At 39.5% G+C, this 17,613-nt stretch overlaps 1 protein-coding gene across 2 annotated transcripts; it reads right to left on the bottom strand.

The window, feature by feature from the left end:
• Positions 1–745: 745 nt before the first annotated feature.
• On the bottom strand, positions 746–15,994 carry epm2a (EPM2A glucan phosphatase, laforin). Of its 2 annotated transcripts, none has more exons than XM_046059879.1 (4): positions 15,897–15,994; positions 10,096–10,270; positions 4,101–4,345; positions 746–2,835 (listed from the first exon to the last, which is right to left on the bottom strand). In XM_046059879.1, exons 2-4 carry the CDS (start codon positions 10,155–10,157, stop codon positions 2,552–2,554), a joined length of 591 nt encoding a protein of 196 aa, XP_045915835.1. In that variant the 5' UTR covers positions 10,158–10,270; positions 15,897–15,994; the 3' UTR covers positions 746–2,551. The 2 variants fall into 2 exon arrangements, with proteins under 2 accessions (XP_045915835.1, XP_045915833.1); XM_046059877.1 differs by lacking the exon at positions 15,897–15,994 and adding an exon at positions 13,391–13,843.
• Between the last annotated feature and the right edge of the window lie 1,619 nt (positions 15,995–17,613).

The raw sequence follows: 17,613 nt of genomic DNA, 5'->3' as shown, positions 1-17,613 counted from the left end.
CCAAACATGAGACACACATCTCATGAGAATCTCCATCCGTGATGTACCGAGGGCAAGAAAAAAACACACCTTCTGTACATCTGGTTGCCGGACATGCTGGTAGACTTCTTCTTCAGGTAAGACATACTGCTCGTAGGACTGGAGCTTTCTTCAAACAACATACAGAGCGCCTGCTGAATAGAAAAAAGCTAATGATGAGTGTGTACAGGTGTGCTTTATACTCCTCCGGTTATTCCGTCACACCTTACCGTTCTAGCAACAAGCCAATAGGATTGGAGTGATTTCATTCACGTTCAGACCTGCTTCGCCTAGAGGCGTTCCCATAGTGTCGTAACCGACGCAGTTCGAGTTCCCTCGAAGGGGAACCTTCTTTTCTGAGCGGTTACGTTCTAAAAGAAACATGAACCTCCGGGTCTGAAAGGTGAAGCCACTGCGGAAGTTCCTTAAACCTGCTCACAAAAAAGAGCTACTCAATGGCATCTGCGAGTGGTGGGGATAACGATACCGGGCTAGCAGAAAAAAACAAAACAAAAGTCTCAGCCACCCTTTGGAGGTATATTGAGTTTAGTCCCGGTGATAAAGGTTCGCCAGGCAACATGGATGCACATGAACTCCATTCAGCCCACTGAGGTGCCATCAGGTCATCCAGCAAGAATCAATCTATTCATTATTCTATGGCCAAGACTAAGCAGGCTTTTTTTTATGTCAGGATGGTATGAAAAAATAGATAACACCCAAGAACAGCTATAAGCAACGCACTTTATATACAGGACATGCATACTGAGGACTGTACTAAGAATGTCTTTGTTAAAGTATAATCTTCACTGTTGGGCTAGAATGACAGGACACTGGATATATTCAAATACAAACGCATTATCACCAAACCCCCTCTGCTCAGATGGTGTGATTTACACCTTTAAGGGTTGGTCCTTTCATTATTGTTTTATTCATTTCACAGGAGAGAAAAAAACCCCCGGTCTGTCTCAGTTGATGGATCCATTAAGGGATAAAAGACAAGGTGTACTGCAGAAGCAAACTGAAAGAAAGGGTCTATGATGCTTTAGATCCGCAGAGTGAAAAAAGAAGGAACAGAGGGAATAAATGCAAGCTGATGGCTTGCAGGGACATTTTATGCCTAAACAATAGACACATTACATTTTGCCTTTGTAACATTATTCAGTGAAATTAACCCAGTATAATAAATGCAACATGTTTACCAATTACACTGGCATCCATTAAGTGACAACCACAGCACCCACGCACATACAGTACTATATACACAGACATAATTTTCCTTAAACTGGTACACACTCTTCTTCAAAAAAAGAAAAGCATTTTCCTGATTTCATATTCAGTTTTTTGTGAATATATTTCACAAGTTTTCCCCCACATATATATATTTTTTTTAATTTAAGGTTGGAAATCCATGATGATTCGCTTCAGCTAGCACACATGCATGGTTCAGTCTACCCACCCACCCCCAGTGACACCCTCATAAGGTGCTGTTTTCTGAAGCGACTCAGTGAAAAGTAATACGGAATACGAAAAATCTTTCCTCCATTCTAATCCACTGACTTTCTTAAATTGGGGAGAGGTAACAAAAACACTGAATCATAAGAAAAGCAATATATCCTGAATAGGAGTCTAGGCAGGAGTTCATAATTGACAACAAACAGTATTCCAATAATGTTGTATTATGTATGCATTAAAACGGTCTGTCAGGCATGTTTTTGTTATTTAGGAGATGGGTCGGAGTAGCATCTGTCAGATAAATAAATAAAGATGAAATGCTATAAGGCTCTCTGAGAGAGATGGGGCGGAGCTGTATTCTTCAATGTCTGGGAGCTGAATAACTCTCAGACAGAGAGGGAGGGGCATTCTCATTATTTTCGTTTAAGGAATTGATTTGTTGCTTTGGCAAGGAATTCCATTATCATACAGCATTAAGACCTCCTTCTGAAAAAATAGGTAGGTTTCACTTCTGAAATAAAATTGAAGTACAATCATAACAGTGGAACCTTGCTTCCCTCAGAGTATAGAGAGGTTACAAACAAATATCACTATATTAAATATGCATATTTGTTTTTGTTTCTTTTGTTTTTGCTAAATGTTGCCTTCTCAAAATGTCAATTCTACTGATGGATTATTATGAAAAAGGCTAAAAAGAAAAGGTCTTTCCAAACACCCCAGTGGACATACTGGATTCACTGAAAAATACTAACAGTGTCTTAGATGCACAATTTGCAGCTTGATGTGCTAAATGGCAGAGAGTAAGTCCGGAAGTTAAAAGCTAACACATCACAGTAAGATTAATTGCTTGCAACATCTATGCTGGCAGCCAGGAGAACTCATGAGGATCAACCAGATTTCGAAAGCCACTCAGCTGAAGTGAGTCATTTACATACATTAGATTTAAGTAGTAAGAAATAAATTTTCTTGCTATAGGGTATTTCACACCTTCTGGCACCTTTCATGTCAGGAATCATTTTTGTTTCAGAAAGTCAAGTCCAGAGGAGCTTTGCAAAGACTTCAGTGTAAGGACACTCAACTCTCATGTCTCTGGGTAAGAGATGGATGATTGCAGTTGTCCAAACTTCTGAATGAAGTCTTCCTGAGCCTGGACTAAAGCCTCCTCATCTATGTACACCGCCGGCCTCCTTGCTGCAACAAAGTACTGCACCTTCCTCAGGCTCCAGCCGAGGACGTACATGAGCAGGCCACACACAGCTGCGGTCGACCTGCCTACTCCAGCATTACAGTGAACATAGACACTGTGACCATTCTCCAACAGACCATGAAGCAAGAATACAGCCTGGGGAAGCATCCTGATCCGACCTGCAGAAGAAGACAATAATGCAGGAAACACTTAAAGGAGAAGGCTGGCGATATTCTATATTTTTATTCTTATCTCAATAAATCCCATGAAAAGACCAAAAACCAGCAGTGTGTTAGATCAGTTGTTCTGCCTGTAGCTCCAAGCCCGTTCATCCCAACTTCATTAAAACTTTGAAAACAGCTCACAAGTGTATACTTTTATTATGTTTAAAAGGCTCAGTTCTTTCCTAAAACAGCTGAGCACTGTCATTTTTTAACAAACATGACTCAAACCGAAGTAAATAGTGCATTTGTTGGGGACTATTATTGAGATATGTATTAATACACATATGGTGTTATAGTGAAAAAACATGTCATCTGCTGTTTTTAATCATTTTTGGTCAACAATGGAGGTCTATGGCATAGATGAATAAGATAAATCTGGCTTTGGGTACACAGACAGACATCACTTATTTGTAGGATCAGTTCATTGGTGGTTTTGTTTTTTTCCATGAGATTAGTTCACAATAAGAGAAATACAGAATATCACCAGACTTATCCTTTAACATACTGTGACTTGCGTTGATTAAATATATTTACTACTTTGCATCACCTTTGGAGAAGAAACTTAAATATAACCTAAAGGCCGATACCACCCAAGCCTAGTTCAGGATTCAAGAGCAAAATGTCATGCTGTCAGGAATAAACTGCCTGTCAGGTATCGATCATGCATAGGATCACTAAGTACATACTCACGGGGATTTGCTCAGAATGTGATCACTTCATTTTGTTTGAACTTTGGTGCAATTATGTTTATAATGCTTTCTTTAAATTCACGGTGGAAGCATAAGTCGCAATTACTTTGTGACACAACACATGAGATACTGTACTATGTAATTAATTCTTAACATACTGGTTAAAGAACACTTTGTAAGGGGATTAGTGGCCATGGTTTGCTGTGCTTATAATCATCTTGTTTTAGAAATTGTTAATAAAAGGCATTCATCCTTACTGATTTTCTGACCTTTGACATTTGAAAGGAATCATTCATTTAACTTTCTAAGGTTAAAAACGGCTTGGTGAAGGTCCGCATAGTGAGAGTAAATGTAGAGCGTGTCAGCCAGATTATCCAGTCTCATGACTGTACTGTATATGCACTGCATGCATGTCTTTGAGGAAGATGTTGAGTTCTTAACAGCTCCGAGCTGTGGCTGTCCTCTTACTCTGATTTAACTACTATCGTTATTACTGAATTTATTCTTGTGAGTTTACAAAATTCTCCTTACCCTCAGTGCTCATGTCAGGTGTGGGTATCCACACATACACCAGGCCACAGTCTTTGTACAAATGCATCATGGTCTCTGGTGTCATGGCTTCCCCAGTGTTGCGCCTGCAGCCATTGGAGTTGTTCACCACATCCCACTCTGTCTGGAAGTTCATCACTGCAGTAATGCCCAATTCATGCTTCATCTTTATAGTCACATGTTCCACCTGTCGAGGGCAGCTGCCCAGCCAAACACGTGGCAGCACCCTGCGGGCAATAAACAAGAATATGTTAGTCGTGTATTTGTATATGTACGTCATTATTATATGCTACACATACTCATCTTTCTCTCTTTGTTTCTTTCTCCTACCTCTCTCCCTCATAGCAGTGATGTTTTATTGACCTCTTGTCCCTCTAATTTTCTGACTGACCACTATGGTCTGAGGCAGGCTGCATTTAGTACTCATTAGCATGCATAAAGTCAACAACCACAGGAGGTGACACATAAAAAGGAAGGAAGGATGCTGTTAATCTGTGATGTCCCAGAGTGACACTGCAGTGAAAGTCTCTGGTCTCGACTTGCTGTTATCAGATGACCTCTGTTTATTTTTTTTTATTTCAGCAAAACAGCATTTGTCGTCAGTGAATCAACTGTCCTTCTTTGCCAATGCGGAATTACACCCTTGTTTATTTCTTCAAAAAATCATGAAAATCATTGAAAAAACATGTGTATGAACAGTCTGACTATTTCAATCTATTACAATGAAAATATGAGAAATGTCTTGTTTTCATTTAGTTCTTTTTAAAAAGAAGTGTGTCACTTAACCTAACAATGAAGGAAAATATATTAACCTTTGAAACAGATGTCTGATTTAGTCACTAGTGTTTAGTTCTTCCAAGTTATTTTAGAAACTGACTTGTTGAATTAAACAGTAATAAAAACTCAATGGCTATATAACCCTTAGGCCTCTTCTCATCTAAATATGAGCATGGGAGGCGAGGCACCTGCTAGACAGTGAGCAAAAGTCTCTTTGAATCATATAATGAGTTACTGCAGAGGTGAGTGGGTATGATACTTGGGGCTACACTGATGCAAGGTCTGACAGACTAATTTAAAAAGCTATTAATAGACAAGGTACAAGGGCACAGTGCTTCCAACTGAACACAGGCCCTTGACATAAGCCTTGTAAGGTCTTTGGACACAAATTAAAGCCGGATGGCACCAGCCAAGCCTGCTCATTCTTACGCAAGTTATGTGCTCACTGCCTCAGGGGTCCCGGGCTAATTTCTTCTGTGCCTGGTATACCATGGCACTGAGTATGTGCCTTACAAAAGGAAGCCATGCATGGGTAGGTTTATTGTGTGTGTGTGAGCATTTGCTCATCAATTTAACCCCAATATACAGATTCTGTCAAATATATGGACATGCATGGAATGCTGGAACAGAGGTTGCAGCAGTTCCCTGTATCTTTTTGCCACTGCAATTTTTTTCCCACCAAAGCAAAGGGTCCTCACTCCTTGGGATCACTTTTTCTTACACGTATCTGCACATTTCAACGTGTGCTGTGCGATTCCCCTGAAAATCCATTACACGTGTGTCAAACTCCTGCCATAATCCTCCTTTGGATTTTCACCTGGTAATTGCACCACCACCCTCTGACACACAGAAGCACATCCCAAGATAGCCCTGCCTATCCAAAGTAAGTCTGTAAAGCAACAGTAAATGACCTCTACTTTATCTTGTTATGCCATGTGTCTAAGTGAATCATCAACTTGTCTTTTCCTCGTAAAAGAAATTGAGCTATTTTGTATTTATTCGATGTGATATGTTGTATTATCATTATTATTTCTACTACTATTATTAATAACATAACAGCAACAATAATATTATTAAGTGGGGGGGTCCAGCCCTGAAACTGTAAGCAATGTGCGCTTTCTCTCTGTTCTCTCGTGCTCACTCTAAATGCTCAGTAACAAAAGTGTGAGCTGTGAGTGTTCCCTCCTGCCCCACAGACATGGTTGCTCTATTGAGAAGAGAGACCCGAGGTATGATTTTAGAAATGGCTACGTACTGCTCTGCTGAAACTTCCTTGCTGGCGTCTTCAAAGGGCCAGATGGCTTCAATGGCTTGGCTGATTTGGGACCATTCTCCCTCATTCAAGTACTAGATGTTTCTCCCAAGAAGACAAAGTGCTGTTATAACCTCTTGTCATTGTTCATACAGTCTCTACTGCTTGGATTAGTCTGTGCTCTGGCAATTGCAACTATATGTGTACTTGTTTTAGCTTGTCTGATGATTTGGTGCTATGGTGGACAGCACCACATTTCTCCAGGGTGGACTCCAAACTTGTGTCAGCCTTAATGGCGTCCTTCACAACTAAGTTGAGGGTGTGTTGAGCTGAGACCATATTAGCTCCATTGTCTGTAATAACAGCATGGACCTTGCTGGTAATGCCCCATTCCGATATTTATGCGAGGAGTTGTATTGGGTCTGCTGTGTGCTGTACAGCTACATGGAATGGCTCAAGACTGCAAGCCTGCATCTGCCAATACTGTTCAATAAAATGTCCTGGCCCTGTCAAATAAGCTTCAGTTGCTCTTGCTGTCCTCACATCACTTGTTAAAACCACACTGCTTGCAGATCTCTAGATTCCTTCAGTGTTGTTTTGACTTGCTTATATAGCTTTGGGATTTCACTAGACATCAAGTGTTTCCTACCAGGGATTTTGTATTTGGGATCACCTTCAAAAAATGACGGAAATAGGTTGCAAGTCAGTAACAATCACCTTGGCTAGGCGCCTTCTGATGTCCTGGGGTCTTTGGGAATCACCTAAAAAAGGATTAAGATTTACATGACAAAAGGGAAGCTGAGTTCTGATTGTAGTTGAATTTCTTTTTTCTGATTACCCTCATGTAAAAACAAAAAAATATAAGTGATTTTTTGAAGAGGTTGTTTAGAACTTTAGGATAGCTACAGCATAGATACAAAATAAACATGTTTATTTTATTCTTCTTTTAATCCTCCATACTGTATATGAGCTAAGCTTTGAGGAAAGCTTTTAAAGCTAAAATTCTATTAAAACAATGTTGATCAAATAATAATAATAATAATTTATTCATCTCTTCCTTGGCTCTGGACCAACCAATACACAGATTTCACTAACTAATAATAGTGCTACCTGAACCCGGATATGCTTTGCCTCTCTGAAAACTCTCCTGCAATGCCTTTTTGACGAAGGGTGGTCCAGGAGACTTGGATGTAGGGGTATCTTCTTGTTTTTTGTTCAGCCTCTTAATAACTTTCAGTGTTGTTTTTAAATGTTTGAAGAAGCTACTTGTGTTGCTGGTTTGTGGCACTCTCTTGTCAGACCACTCAGCTGCATTTCTATCGACGGGTCAAAAGTAGCAGCACACCACGCTAAGTTTCCTCTACATCCATGCCACACAGTACTCAGTCACTCAAGTTTTAAGCAGAAGTGTGCTGCGCCTGCACGGCGTGCTCAGTTCTTGTTTCCACAGTCATGTAACACAGGGCAACTGAATATGTCAGGGCTGTTTATTTGCACAAACTTTATAAGTACTGAAAACATTAGGAAGTGATTCAGCCACTTTTATAATCAATATTTTTTAGGGAATCGATACCAAATGAGTAGCTTGTGAGTATCGATCCCAAAGTATCGCTCTGCCAACCCCTAACAACTGGTGATGGTGCAGTGGACAAGTCGCATGCCTTTGGTGTGAGAGACCAAGGTTCAACTCCCCACTGTGACATCTCCACCAATGGGTCCCTGAGGATAAAAGTGTCAGCTAAATGAATAAATGTAATGTTATGTAATAAATCTTAAGATGTAAGGAATGTTTGCCTTCCCAAAGGGGAGCTGAAATGGATTTTCAGAAACTTGTAGAATCTATGCCAGGCAGATTAAGGGTGACTTTCAGCAATTTCTTCATTTACATTTATATGTGGTAAAAAAATTAAACAGAGGATCCATGTGTAAAGATATAAAATATTTTGACCGGAGCATAAGGTGACTGATTTGAATGCAATTTAGCCAAACCTGTAATTGAGATGTCATGAAATGACTCAAACAGCTCAGTATTTCTCCCTAATAGACTTGTGAACAGGATAGAGATTTAAAAACAAAAACAAACAACTAATGCCAAGGGGGACAAAGAAGTGTGCTTCCACAGCCACAGAGTAACTATCAATCACTTACTGTATGAACAGCCTTGAAAATAAAGTGAATTCTAACCGATGCACTCTCCTCTCCACTGAGATCACCGACAAGGTTGAGGAGGTGATAATACAACTGCGCGTAGACTACTTTTTAAAGGACAATCATTTTCAAGTGACAGACTATAACTAAATGGAAGAGAGCAAGGTTAAAAAACAAAAGAGTGAACAGGCATAAGAGGATAAGTGAGGCTTTGTCTGCCCTGTAAGACAGGGCGGAGTTCTAAACTCTTACTACTTCCATCAAGAAAGGGTAGTGTTTTTTCCTGCCCTCTTTGCAGGGCACTGATGTACTGAAGAAGGATTTTCTCTGACAGATGTAATATCAGGGTGGAGCAGAATTCAAACTTGCATTGGGAATATCTACACGAGCCTTACTAAAGACGTCTGGCTATGTTAAAAACTGTAAGGTAGATAAGGAAAGAGGAACTGATGTGATCCTTCATCTTCATCCTTCTTCAGCGTGGAAATGTATTGGCCCCAGTGGATCTCATTATTTTTTAGTATCATTAAATATAGTACACACAGGATTTCACATGACAAACGCTTAAAACTTTCACATTTCATTACAATAGGGTAAGAATGATGGATCTCTTTCTGTATTTACTACAGGCTACAAGGTGAATATTTTGGAAGTTCCCAGGTTTAGGGCATGTTTGTCATTGAAAATTGCAGATGTGAGGTAAAGAACTAATGAATGTCCAAATTACTAAAAATCACAGCAGAAGAGTTAGTTAATTAGATCAGAACAACTCGTGTTGGTACAATAAATATGAACCTAACTTCAGTACCCCGCGCGACCCTGTACGCAGGATAAGCGGTTGACAATCGATGGATGGACTTCAGTACCCAGTTAGCTCAGCTTGGCACAAAGACACACAACAAACTGGGAAACAGTTGGCCTGGCAATGTCCAAGGATAACAAAACCCACCTACCAGCACCTCTAAAGCTCACTAATTAACAAGTTACATATTGTTTGTTTAATCTATACGAAAGCTGGTCTATTTCTTGGCTGGGCCCAGTCATCTAATGGCACTTGATTGTTCATAAATGTGATAGTTTTCAACTGTTTAAACAATTACTATTTTCCTTCCCTCTCTAAAATGTTGAAGAATAAAATGAACTACAGAGAAAGTGTAATTCTAATTAGGGGCATCATGTTTCATTGAACCAGATGAGGGGTTTGAAAACAATAAAAAATAATTTCAAATTATCAAAGTCTGCCATTTCTGTTTTAATGCTTAGCTGACCCAGGCCAAATCATCTTTGTAAAGTGGGAGGTTAGAGGTAAAGCTCAACAACAACAAAGGATAATCCTGAAACTCCGATGCTGGAAGGCATCTTAAGCACACAGCCGTTTGCATTCAGGTTGCAGGACTGACTTTCCTTATAAGGCCACCCATGTTGTCCACCTCTAACACACACATACGCACACACGCACACACAGGCTACACACCTATAGCCCCATCTCCTAGACAGTAAAGGAGAAACATTCATTCAACAAAAGGACTACCGTACGAAACATTGTTGTGAACCTGGCTGCTTAGTGTGTATCTGAATTTTACTGATTGTTGTTTTTTTTAATCGCTCCATTTTTAGGATTGTCTATCTATCTATCTATCTATCTATTTATTTGTCGTCAGGCTGCCAACTTACTGACGCTATGTTTTCAAAAACCTTTTAGCCAAAACTGTGACATATTTTACTTACTTAATGAAATGTAGACACTCACAGAATTTTGCATACAGCATCAGGGAGATGGCGTTTATTGTACTGTATTACCTGGAGAAATGGATGGCCTTCTGACCTGCCACACTGAAGTAAAAGTTGGTGGTGTGTTTCATCTCATCCGTGTGTCCTGTTTCCTCTATCCAATGACCAATCGGGTGGCAGTACACTCCATCCACTATGTTCCTCTCATCATATGAACAGCATCTGTCGTGGCTTGAGCCACTACCTGGTGACAAAGAAGACAATCCCTCTGTAGGTTAGTGACCAAATACTCATTTTAAGATGTTCTGGGACACACTACTAAGCTCCACCCCAATCAGTTACAACAATATCACTTACATGTGAATGCATTAATTATAACAATCCAGTAATGTAATATAAATTCCATAAAACTGCAATTAATAGCTGAGTCCCAAATAGCCGCCTACCTCCTTTACTGGCTTGGTGTGGGAACACATTTTGACAATTAAACTGGTCTAGTTTTTATAGAAGTTCTTTGGATGTATAAACCCTGCGGGGTCACCTGCTTTAGCTGCTTCTAAGCTGCTTAGATCGTTTATACAAATATTAATGTTTAAACGTATGATCAATATGTCAATATGGACATGCTACTCATCGTTAGATTCTGAACTGTTCAGTTCATTTAACGGAAACCCAAAATCTAATTCTTATAGATTTACAAATGTAACCTGCATGGTACAAGAGAGGAAAAGGGGGAAAAAGTGCTGACTCACATTACTTTTGAAGCGCTTGTTAAGTCTGCTGGTTAAGTCCGAATGTGTCCGTTCCTTGATTATTTATATTCCTTTAGTCTTTAAGGGTCCACCGATCAAAAGAATCGAAACAGCTTTTCATAAAAATGTATCCAAGTTGTGAATACTGTCATGTGAAGTCCATCACTCTCTGTCTGCTAACTTCTCTCATCCAGAACCCTGTTGTTGTTTTCGTTAGGTTGCTGCCTTCAAAATAAAAGCGTATAAGCTGTCTGTCGGAGCTAGATCATAATTCTGTTTAACATAAATAAACTGTTTCATAGTAGTTTCAGTTTTGTGCAAAAGGAATTAAAGACCTGTCCCAAATAAAGGCAGGGTCAATTCAGTGATTTTAGCAAATAAAAGTTTTACGGCAATATTAACTGGGGTGGTAATGGAGCAGTGGGTAAGACACATGCTTTGGTTGGAGAGACCCAGGTTCACTGTGACACATCCACCATTGTGTCTGAGCAAGACACTTAACCCCTAGTTGCTCAAGAGGCGTGTGACCTCTGACATGCTTAGCAATTGTAAGTCACTTTGGATAAAAGCATCAGCTAAATGAACAAATGTAATTTAAATAATGATGTAACGCTGAAAGGGGACATTTTCTGAGTCATTTTACTGTTGATATTTTAACTACATTTTTTCAATTAATGCTGTACTGTAGGGGAGAGCGGGGTGAGTTGAGCCAGTTTTTACTTGAGGTGTCTTTAAACTGAGGACATGACAGTAAGGTCTCCAACCAAAATATGTGCATATATTTTAGGATGGGGTGCATCCCTGGGAATGATCAATTTGAATCTAAAATAATTATTCTAAAAAAAAATGGACTCTTGGCTCAATATGAGGGGTAAGTTGAGCCAAGGGAGAGGATAAGTTGAGCCACATGGGGGTCGGGGGACATCAACATCATTTTATCATGCAAACTCAAACGCCAGGGCCAAACATTCAATTGCACTTAGATAGTGAAACATTGCAGCTATGTCTCCTCTCCTAGTTGTTTCATTTCAATGTATCGCTTTAAAGTCATCCTGTTGATCATCATGTCCCGTGCCACCTGATGAATGGACTTCCCATTCTGTACCTCTCCCACTACTCTGTCCAAACCCACAATAGGAGTTGAACCAGTTGAAGTCTGTTTTCCATTAATGGGAGCATGAGATGATGGTTTCTGGTCTAAAATGCATAATGTCACATCATTTCGGTGATGCATAAGAATTCTATGTAAAATTACAATAAAATAGTTGGCTCGACTTCCCCCAGGTCTTTTGGCTCAGATTACCCCATCCCTGCCATTTTAACAAACTTGTGTCATCTAGCAGTTTATAGTTAACGTCATGCTAACAGTATAGCCTCATATTGTAACTTCCTTAAGCACTAACACATGCATAAGATTTTCTCAAACCTGTCTGTAATTGTTCACAAGAATCAGGACTCCTAGAATATATAAAAATCACTTTGAAGGGCAAAAAACAGTTTTTTGATCTTAAATGTGCTTATCACTTATTCCATGGGCCTCTCTTCATCACAGGGAGAGTGTTTCTATTCAAGAATGTGTTGTCACATGACCAATTTTGTCTATGGCTGCCAAGAAACAAGGGGTGGCTCAACTTCCCCACAGGCTCAAATCACCGCTCTCCCCTATACGACTGATGTTTTGTAAGCCTCAGCTCACCATCTTCATCTGTTGGACGCTGTCTATCACAGTGCCCTGAGATTCATAACCGGCTGTAAACCCTTCACACACACCATTGTACTCTGTATTCTTTAGTCAACTGGTCATCATTATCCATATGCAGAACTTTGCATATGGTATAATTTCATTTATAAATCCATCCTTTGACTGCTGCCCCTTACTTTTCCATTTACATGTCACGTAAACAGTGCTGATAGCTTATGCTCCCAGGGCTTCTTCTCTCACTCCATCCCCTCGGTCCTTACAGAATTTGGTAAAGAGGCCTTCTCCTACTCCGCCCCCTGGAACATGCTACAGCAGGAACTGAAGCTGTCCAACATGATTTCCCTAGGGTATTTTAAACTATTTTTAAGAAGTGTCTGTGCTTTTGTACATAGTTTTTAAAATCTGATAACCCCTTATCACTTTTTTGATTTGTGTTCTATTTTATCTCTGTTTTTAATGTCTGGTCTGTCTGTAATTTTGTGTTGAATTGCTGCTGTTGTCCCAGGTCTCTCATGAGAATGAGACCCCAGTGTCTCAGTGAGATTACCTGTCTAAATAAGTAGCCTACAAGTATGACTTTGCATGTACTTGACTTGTAATGTAATATTTTTACAATGTGGAATAGCTGATCTTACCAAAAAGTCTCGGTACAACTTCACTTTTACCACTGATAAAAACAGATTTCAGGTGCACTGAAATCCATGAGCCAGCGAGCATTTAGTAATTGACAAGTGTCACTTTATCGCCATCATGTGGCGGTAAGGTTACATTACACAATATGAAGCAAACATGGCGGGGTTCTTTATTTTGCCTGAAATGTAACCTTCGGTGGGTTACATAGGCTATGTTAAATCTGTGTGACGTCTCAAAAGCCACATCTGATGCACAGGATCACAGCACTGATGCGTACCTTCCCAGATATAAGAGCCTCTGACTTTTTTGACGAACTTGAACCACAGAGTGTCTTTGAAGGGCTCTGCCAGCTGCACGTCGCCGATCCACAGACACGGTTCATGCGGTGACTGGAGCTTCTGTGAGGCTTTCATCTGAACCGCGGCGCACGGGTCCCACTGGCCCATTTCCGCACGCGAACCCAAAACAAAGACGTCTACATCCGAGGACTCCGGAGTGAGGATGACACCGAATCTGAATAACATTGTTGCTGCCATGACTAAACGACGTGTCCTCAATCGTTTAGTTTAGAGGGCTTGGGTTATTTTGGCCTGTATTGTAGCTATTGTAGGACTAAGTCCGTGTGGCCCATAGACTGTATGGTGTAGTCTAAAAATAATCGGATCGGTGTTTTGGATGGTGTAGTGTGCAGCAAAGAGGGGGTAGAAACAATGAGGTCCCACTCTGTCAGAAATACCGGGCACAACCCAATCAGAGTGGGCTCTACACTGGTGTAAAATAAAGATTTAGTAGGATTTCCTGGAGTAGGCCACTACTAGAGTAGGCCTATTTCAATCTTCCGCTACGGTTAAGCTGACCACATTTCTGAAATGAAAACCGGGCGCATCATTGGTTATTATATCTGAAATAAAAAGGTGCACAATTTCGGTTTTCAATCAATATAGTACTTCTGAATGTAATCAAGTCACAGGCTGCAGTTACTTTCTGGCAAGTAGAATACTGCATCTTATGTTCTAATTGGCAATTTAAAAGTTATTTTAAGAGATAAAAAGTACTAGTTGAGTTATAATCGGTCAAATATAATTTCTGAATGAAATCAAGTCATTTTGAGGCAGAATCTACCTTTAAGTTTTAGTAGAAGCTGCACTTTTTGGCAAGTGAAATACTGCATTACATGGGTTGTATTGGCTATTTAAAATAATAATAATAATAGGGGACAACCAATCTAGTTCTTTTTACCTGTTGAAATTCCTTTTTGTCTGTTGTCTGTTCCAGAGTCTCGACTGAAAACTAAAGGGGACAGAGCGTTTGCTGTCAGGGTCCCGAGGCCTGCCCGAGGAAATCAGGTCGGCTGAGTCAGTGAACTCTTTTAAGTCCCTTCTTAAAACATACTTTTATAGGAGAGCCTTTCCCGATCTTATTTGACTTTATTTTATCCCTTTTATTTTATTCTATTTTACTTATTTTATATTTATCTTAAACGTGTATTTTAGTCTTTTCAATGTTTTCTTGCTTTTATCTTGTATTGTTTTTGTATTATTGTTTTTTTGGGTATTATTATCTTTACACTTGTTAAAGCACTTTGTAACTTGTTTTTGAAAAGTGCTCTACAAATAAAGATTATTATTATTATTATTATTTATTTGAAGTTTTATGGTATGTGCAGAATTTCACACTGTAACATTATTTTCACATTCATCTGCTGAAGGGGGAAAGTTTCTCTGCGCTAATAAGAAGTATACATATGAGCTTCATTTTGTGATATCACAACTATTTGGAATTTGGAAGATAATCATGTTCCAAGTCCATGTCCTCCTGCATCATATGTGTTTACTATCTAAAATGTTGTCATCTTGATTGTCCATACTCTAATTGTACTATGTTTTCTGTTCTTTACACACAACATGCATTGCATGTCTCTCCCTCCTGTGAGAGGGATCCCTCCTCTGTTGCCATTCATGACATGTTCTCCATTTTTTCCCTGTTAAAGTTTTTTTTTATTGGGGGGGGGTGATCTTCCCTATTTGAAACAAAGGTCTAAAGAGAGAGGGTGTAATTTGCTGTATAGACTGTAAAGCCCCTTGAGGCTAATTTGTGATCTGTGTTAATAAACTATATAAAAATACAATGTTTACACAGTTTTCAATGTCAAGTTATGCCGCAGTGAAAGGAAATGAATGGATAAAACACATTCCAGATTTGCCACTGTTCCAAGTCTTTGATTAATTATCAGGTTTGTTTAAACTTAAAATTTTCCATTTTCAAAACTATTCACTGCACCCATGTCTGAATATCTCATTCATACATCAATCTTCATTGTCTGAGGGATAATAGTACTCCACTACTGCCTTCACAAAGCTGGTAAACAAAATAATTAGATTTTCAATGAGTATTTAATTCATTTCAGCCATGTGTAGGCTGATCCTACTCAAACACATTCTATGGGGCTCCACAAGTGCAGTGCATTCTCACAGCAGGGTGGGACATATCTGTATGCTCCTACTGTATAATCTAGACCTTGGCGGGCAATCTATCCATTCTCTTAAATTCACAGAGAAATACATTTTCATTCTGTATTAGAAGAAAAGATGGACAAAAGAAGTGTACAAGACATCAAGAGGGAGCACAGATTTAGGCAATAAATGAAGTAAAAGAATAAATTAAGACAATATGAAGAGTTCAGGTCAAATGATTGTCCAATGTAAATAGACCTGGAAATATTTAAGGACTTTACACTGCTGTACAAGTTAACTCTAAATTAAAACCTACCTCTTCTTTCTTACCTTCATTTCCTTCTGCAGAGAGCTTCCCTCTTCCAGGAATGACTTCACCATCTCCTCTGTGACTTTAAAAATTGGAGGAAGCTCTGAGCAGTGCTTGATCCCACTGGGGTTGATTGCATTCAGAAACTTGGACCTATAAAAGTCATCTTCCTTCCAGTGCTCTGTAACATGTGGTCTGACACATTACACAGTCATATGATACGTTAGTACAGCGATTCAGTCACCTTTCATGTTGTAACTGTCCTTTAGCACTCTGTAAACTACTGAAAATATATCTAAACTTTTGTAACCATGTAAGTATTTAGTTTATTTCAATGTTAATTTAATTTTACTGTAAAGTATTTCCATTGATTTGGATAGGGAAGCAGATTTCAGCTGGGAACTCAGATTTGTTTGAAATGACTGATGTGTATGAGTTGTAGCCATTGACCACTTACTGGGACATGCTCTTCTTAAGGAGCAGCCAAAGCAAATGCAGCACTTGCTGATGTTGAACCCTGTGAACAGATCAGAATCCACTTTTATTGCCAAGTGTACACATACGAGTAATTTGACTCTGGATTGTACAGATATAACTCTTTTAAACACATATGAATAATGGTCAACTGTTGCATTCAACTTATCATCCTAGATTTAAAATAGACTCCAAAGTTGTTCAACTCAGTTCACTCTCTCCCTCCAGTTCCAAATAAGGTGATGTGTATGTGGTCAAATGTTCCTGCATTCATCATGTTACATGTTGTCACTTCTAGCTTGTACTCAGCCCTGGTCATTGAGTAGCAGTTCTGTGATGATTTGGGGGAAAAAAGGAAATATCTAAAAGTTGATGGCAAATGTTATTTTTTCCAAGCTAAATACATGCACCACATACCTTTCTGTTACATGTAGCTGTGAAGCTACACAGAGTCTCAGGGTCTGGACCCAAATGCAGACACGGAGAACGAAACAGATGCAGTTGCTAAGATTTATGGGTGAAACTTACAAATGTAGTGATTGTGGCAGTCCAAATATACACACAGAGAGCAGCAACTGAAAAAGAGTGGAATCTGTGAAAAGTAAAGTCCGAAACATGAAACAGTTAATACAAAATGTGGAAAAGCACGAGAGACATGGATGTGACAAACAATGACCCAGCCCTGAGTGAAGGAAGGAGGAAGGAGGGGGCTGGGTGCTCGGCTCTCTCTTGTCCACCTTCCAGCCATGGCATCAGCAGACCACAGAGATTGCGACTGATTTGTATTCCTTTGATTATTGTTCTTTTCTTATATTTCTGATGGGACTGGTAGTTTAGTTTTTGCGGCTTTATTTCTGTTTGTTTAGTTAAGGATTATTTTAGGGTAGAGGGGAAGCCTCCAGATCCTACGGCCCTTTGTGGGCTGGTCTGGAGGGCTTCCCTTTCTTTTGTTGTTTTTGTTTGTATTAAGTTTTGAACTTATTTCAATAAACTTATGTTTTTTTTTTTGCATAACTCCTGGACTCTTTGATTATGTTCGACCTCCATTGTGAGCTTTGGTGGGGGTCGTAACATAACTTGGGGGCTCGTCCAAACTAATTGTAAACTTGGTAAAGTTTTCAATGGGGTCTTTGAGATCTAGATTTGGGGGTTTTGGTGGCAGCAAACCTATCTAGGTGTGTTGATTTGTTTGAAGCCTTTTGTACTATGTATTGCCCTTTAGTGTGTTGGGTAATTTTGTGGCCATAGTTGGCTTTTTGGTGA

Source organism: Micropterus dolomieu, linkage group LG10 (genome assembly GCF_021292245.1).
Source record: "Micropterus dolomieu isolate WLL.071019.BEF.003 ecotype Adirondacks linkage group LG10, ASM2129224v1, whole genome shotgun sequence".
Taxonomy (NCBI): domain Eukaryota; kingdom Metazoa; phylum Chordata; class Actinopteri; order Centrarchiformes; family Centrarchidae; genus Micropterus; species Micropterus dolomieu.
Note: the sequence above shows the minus strand (reverse complement) of the source record. Positions and strands in the feature narration are given on the sequence as shown.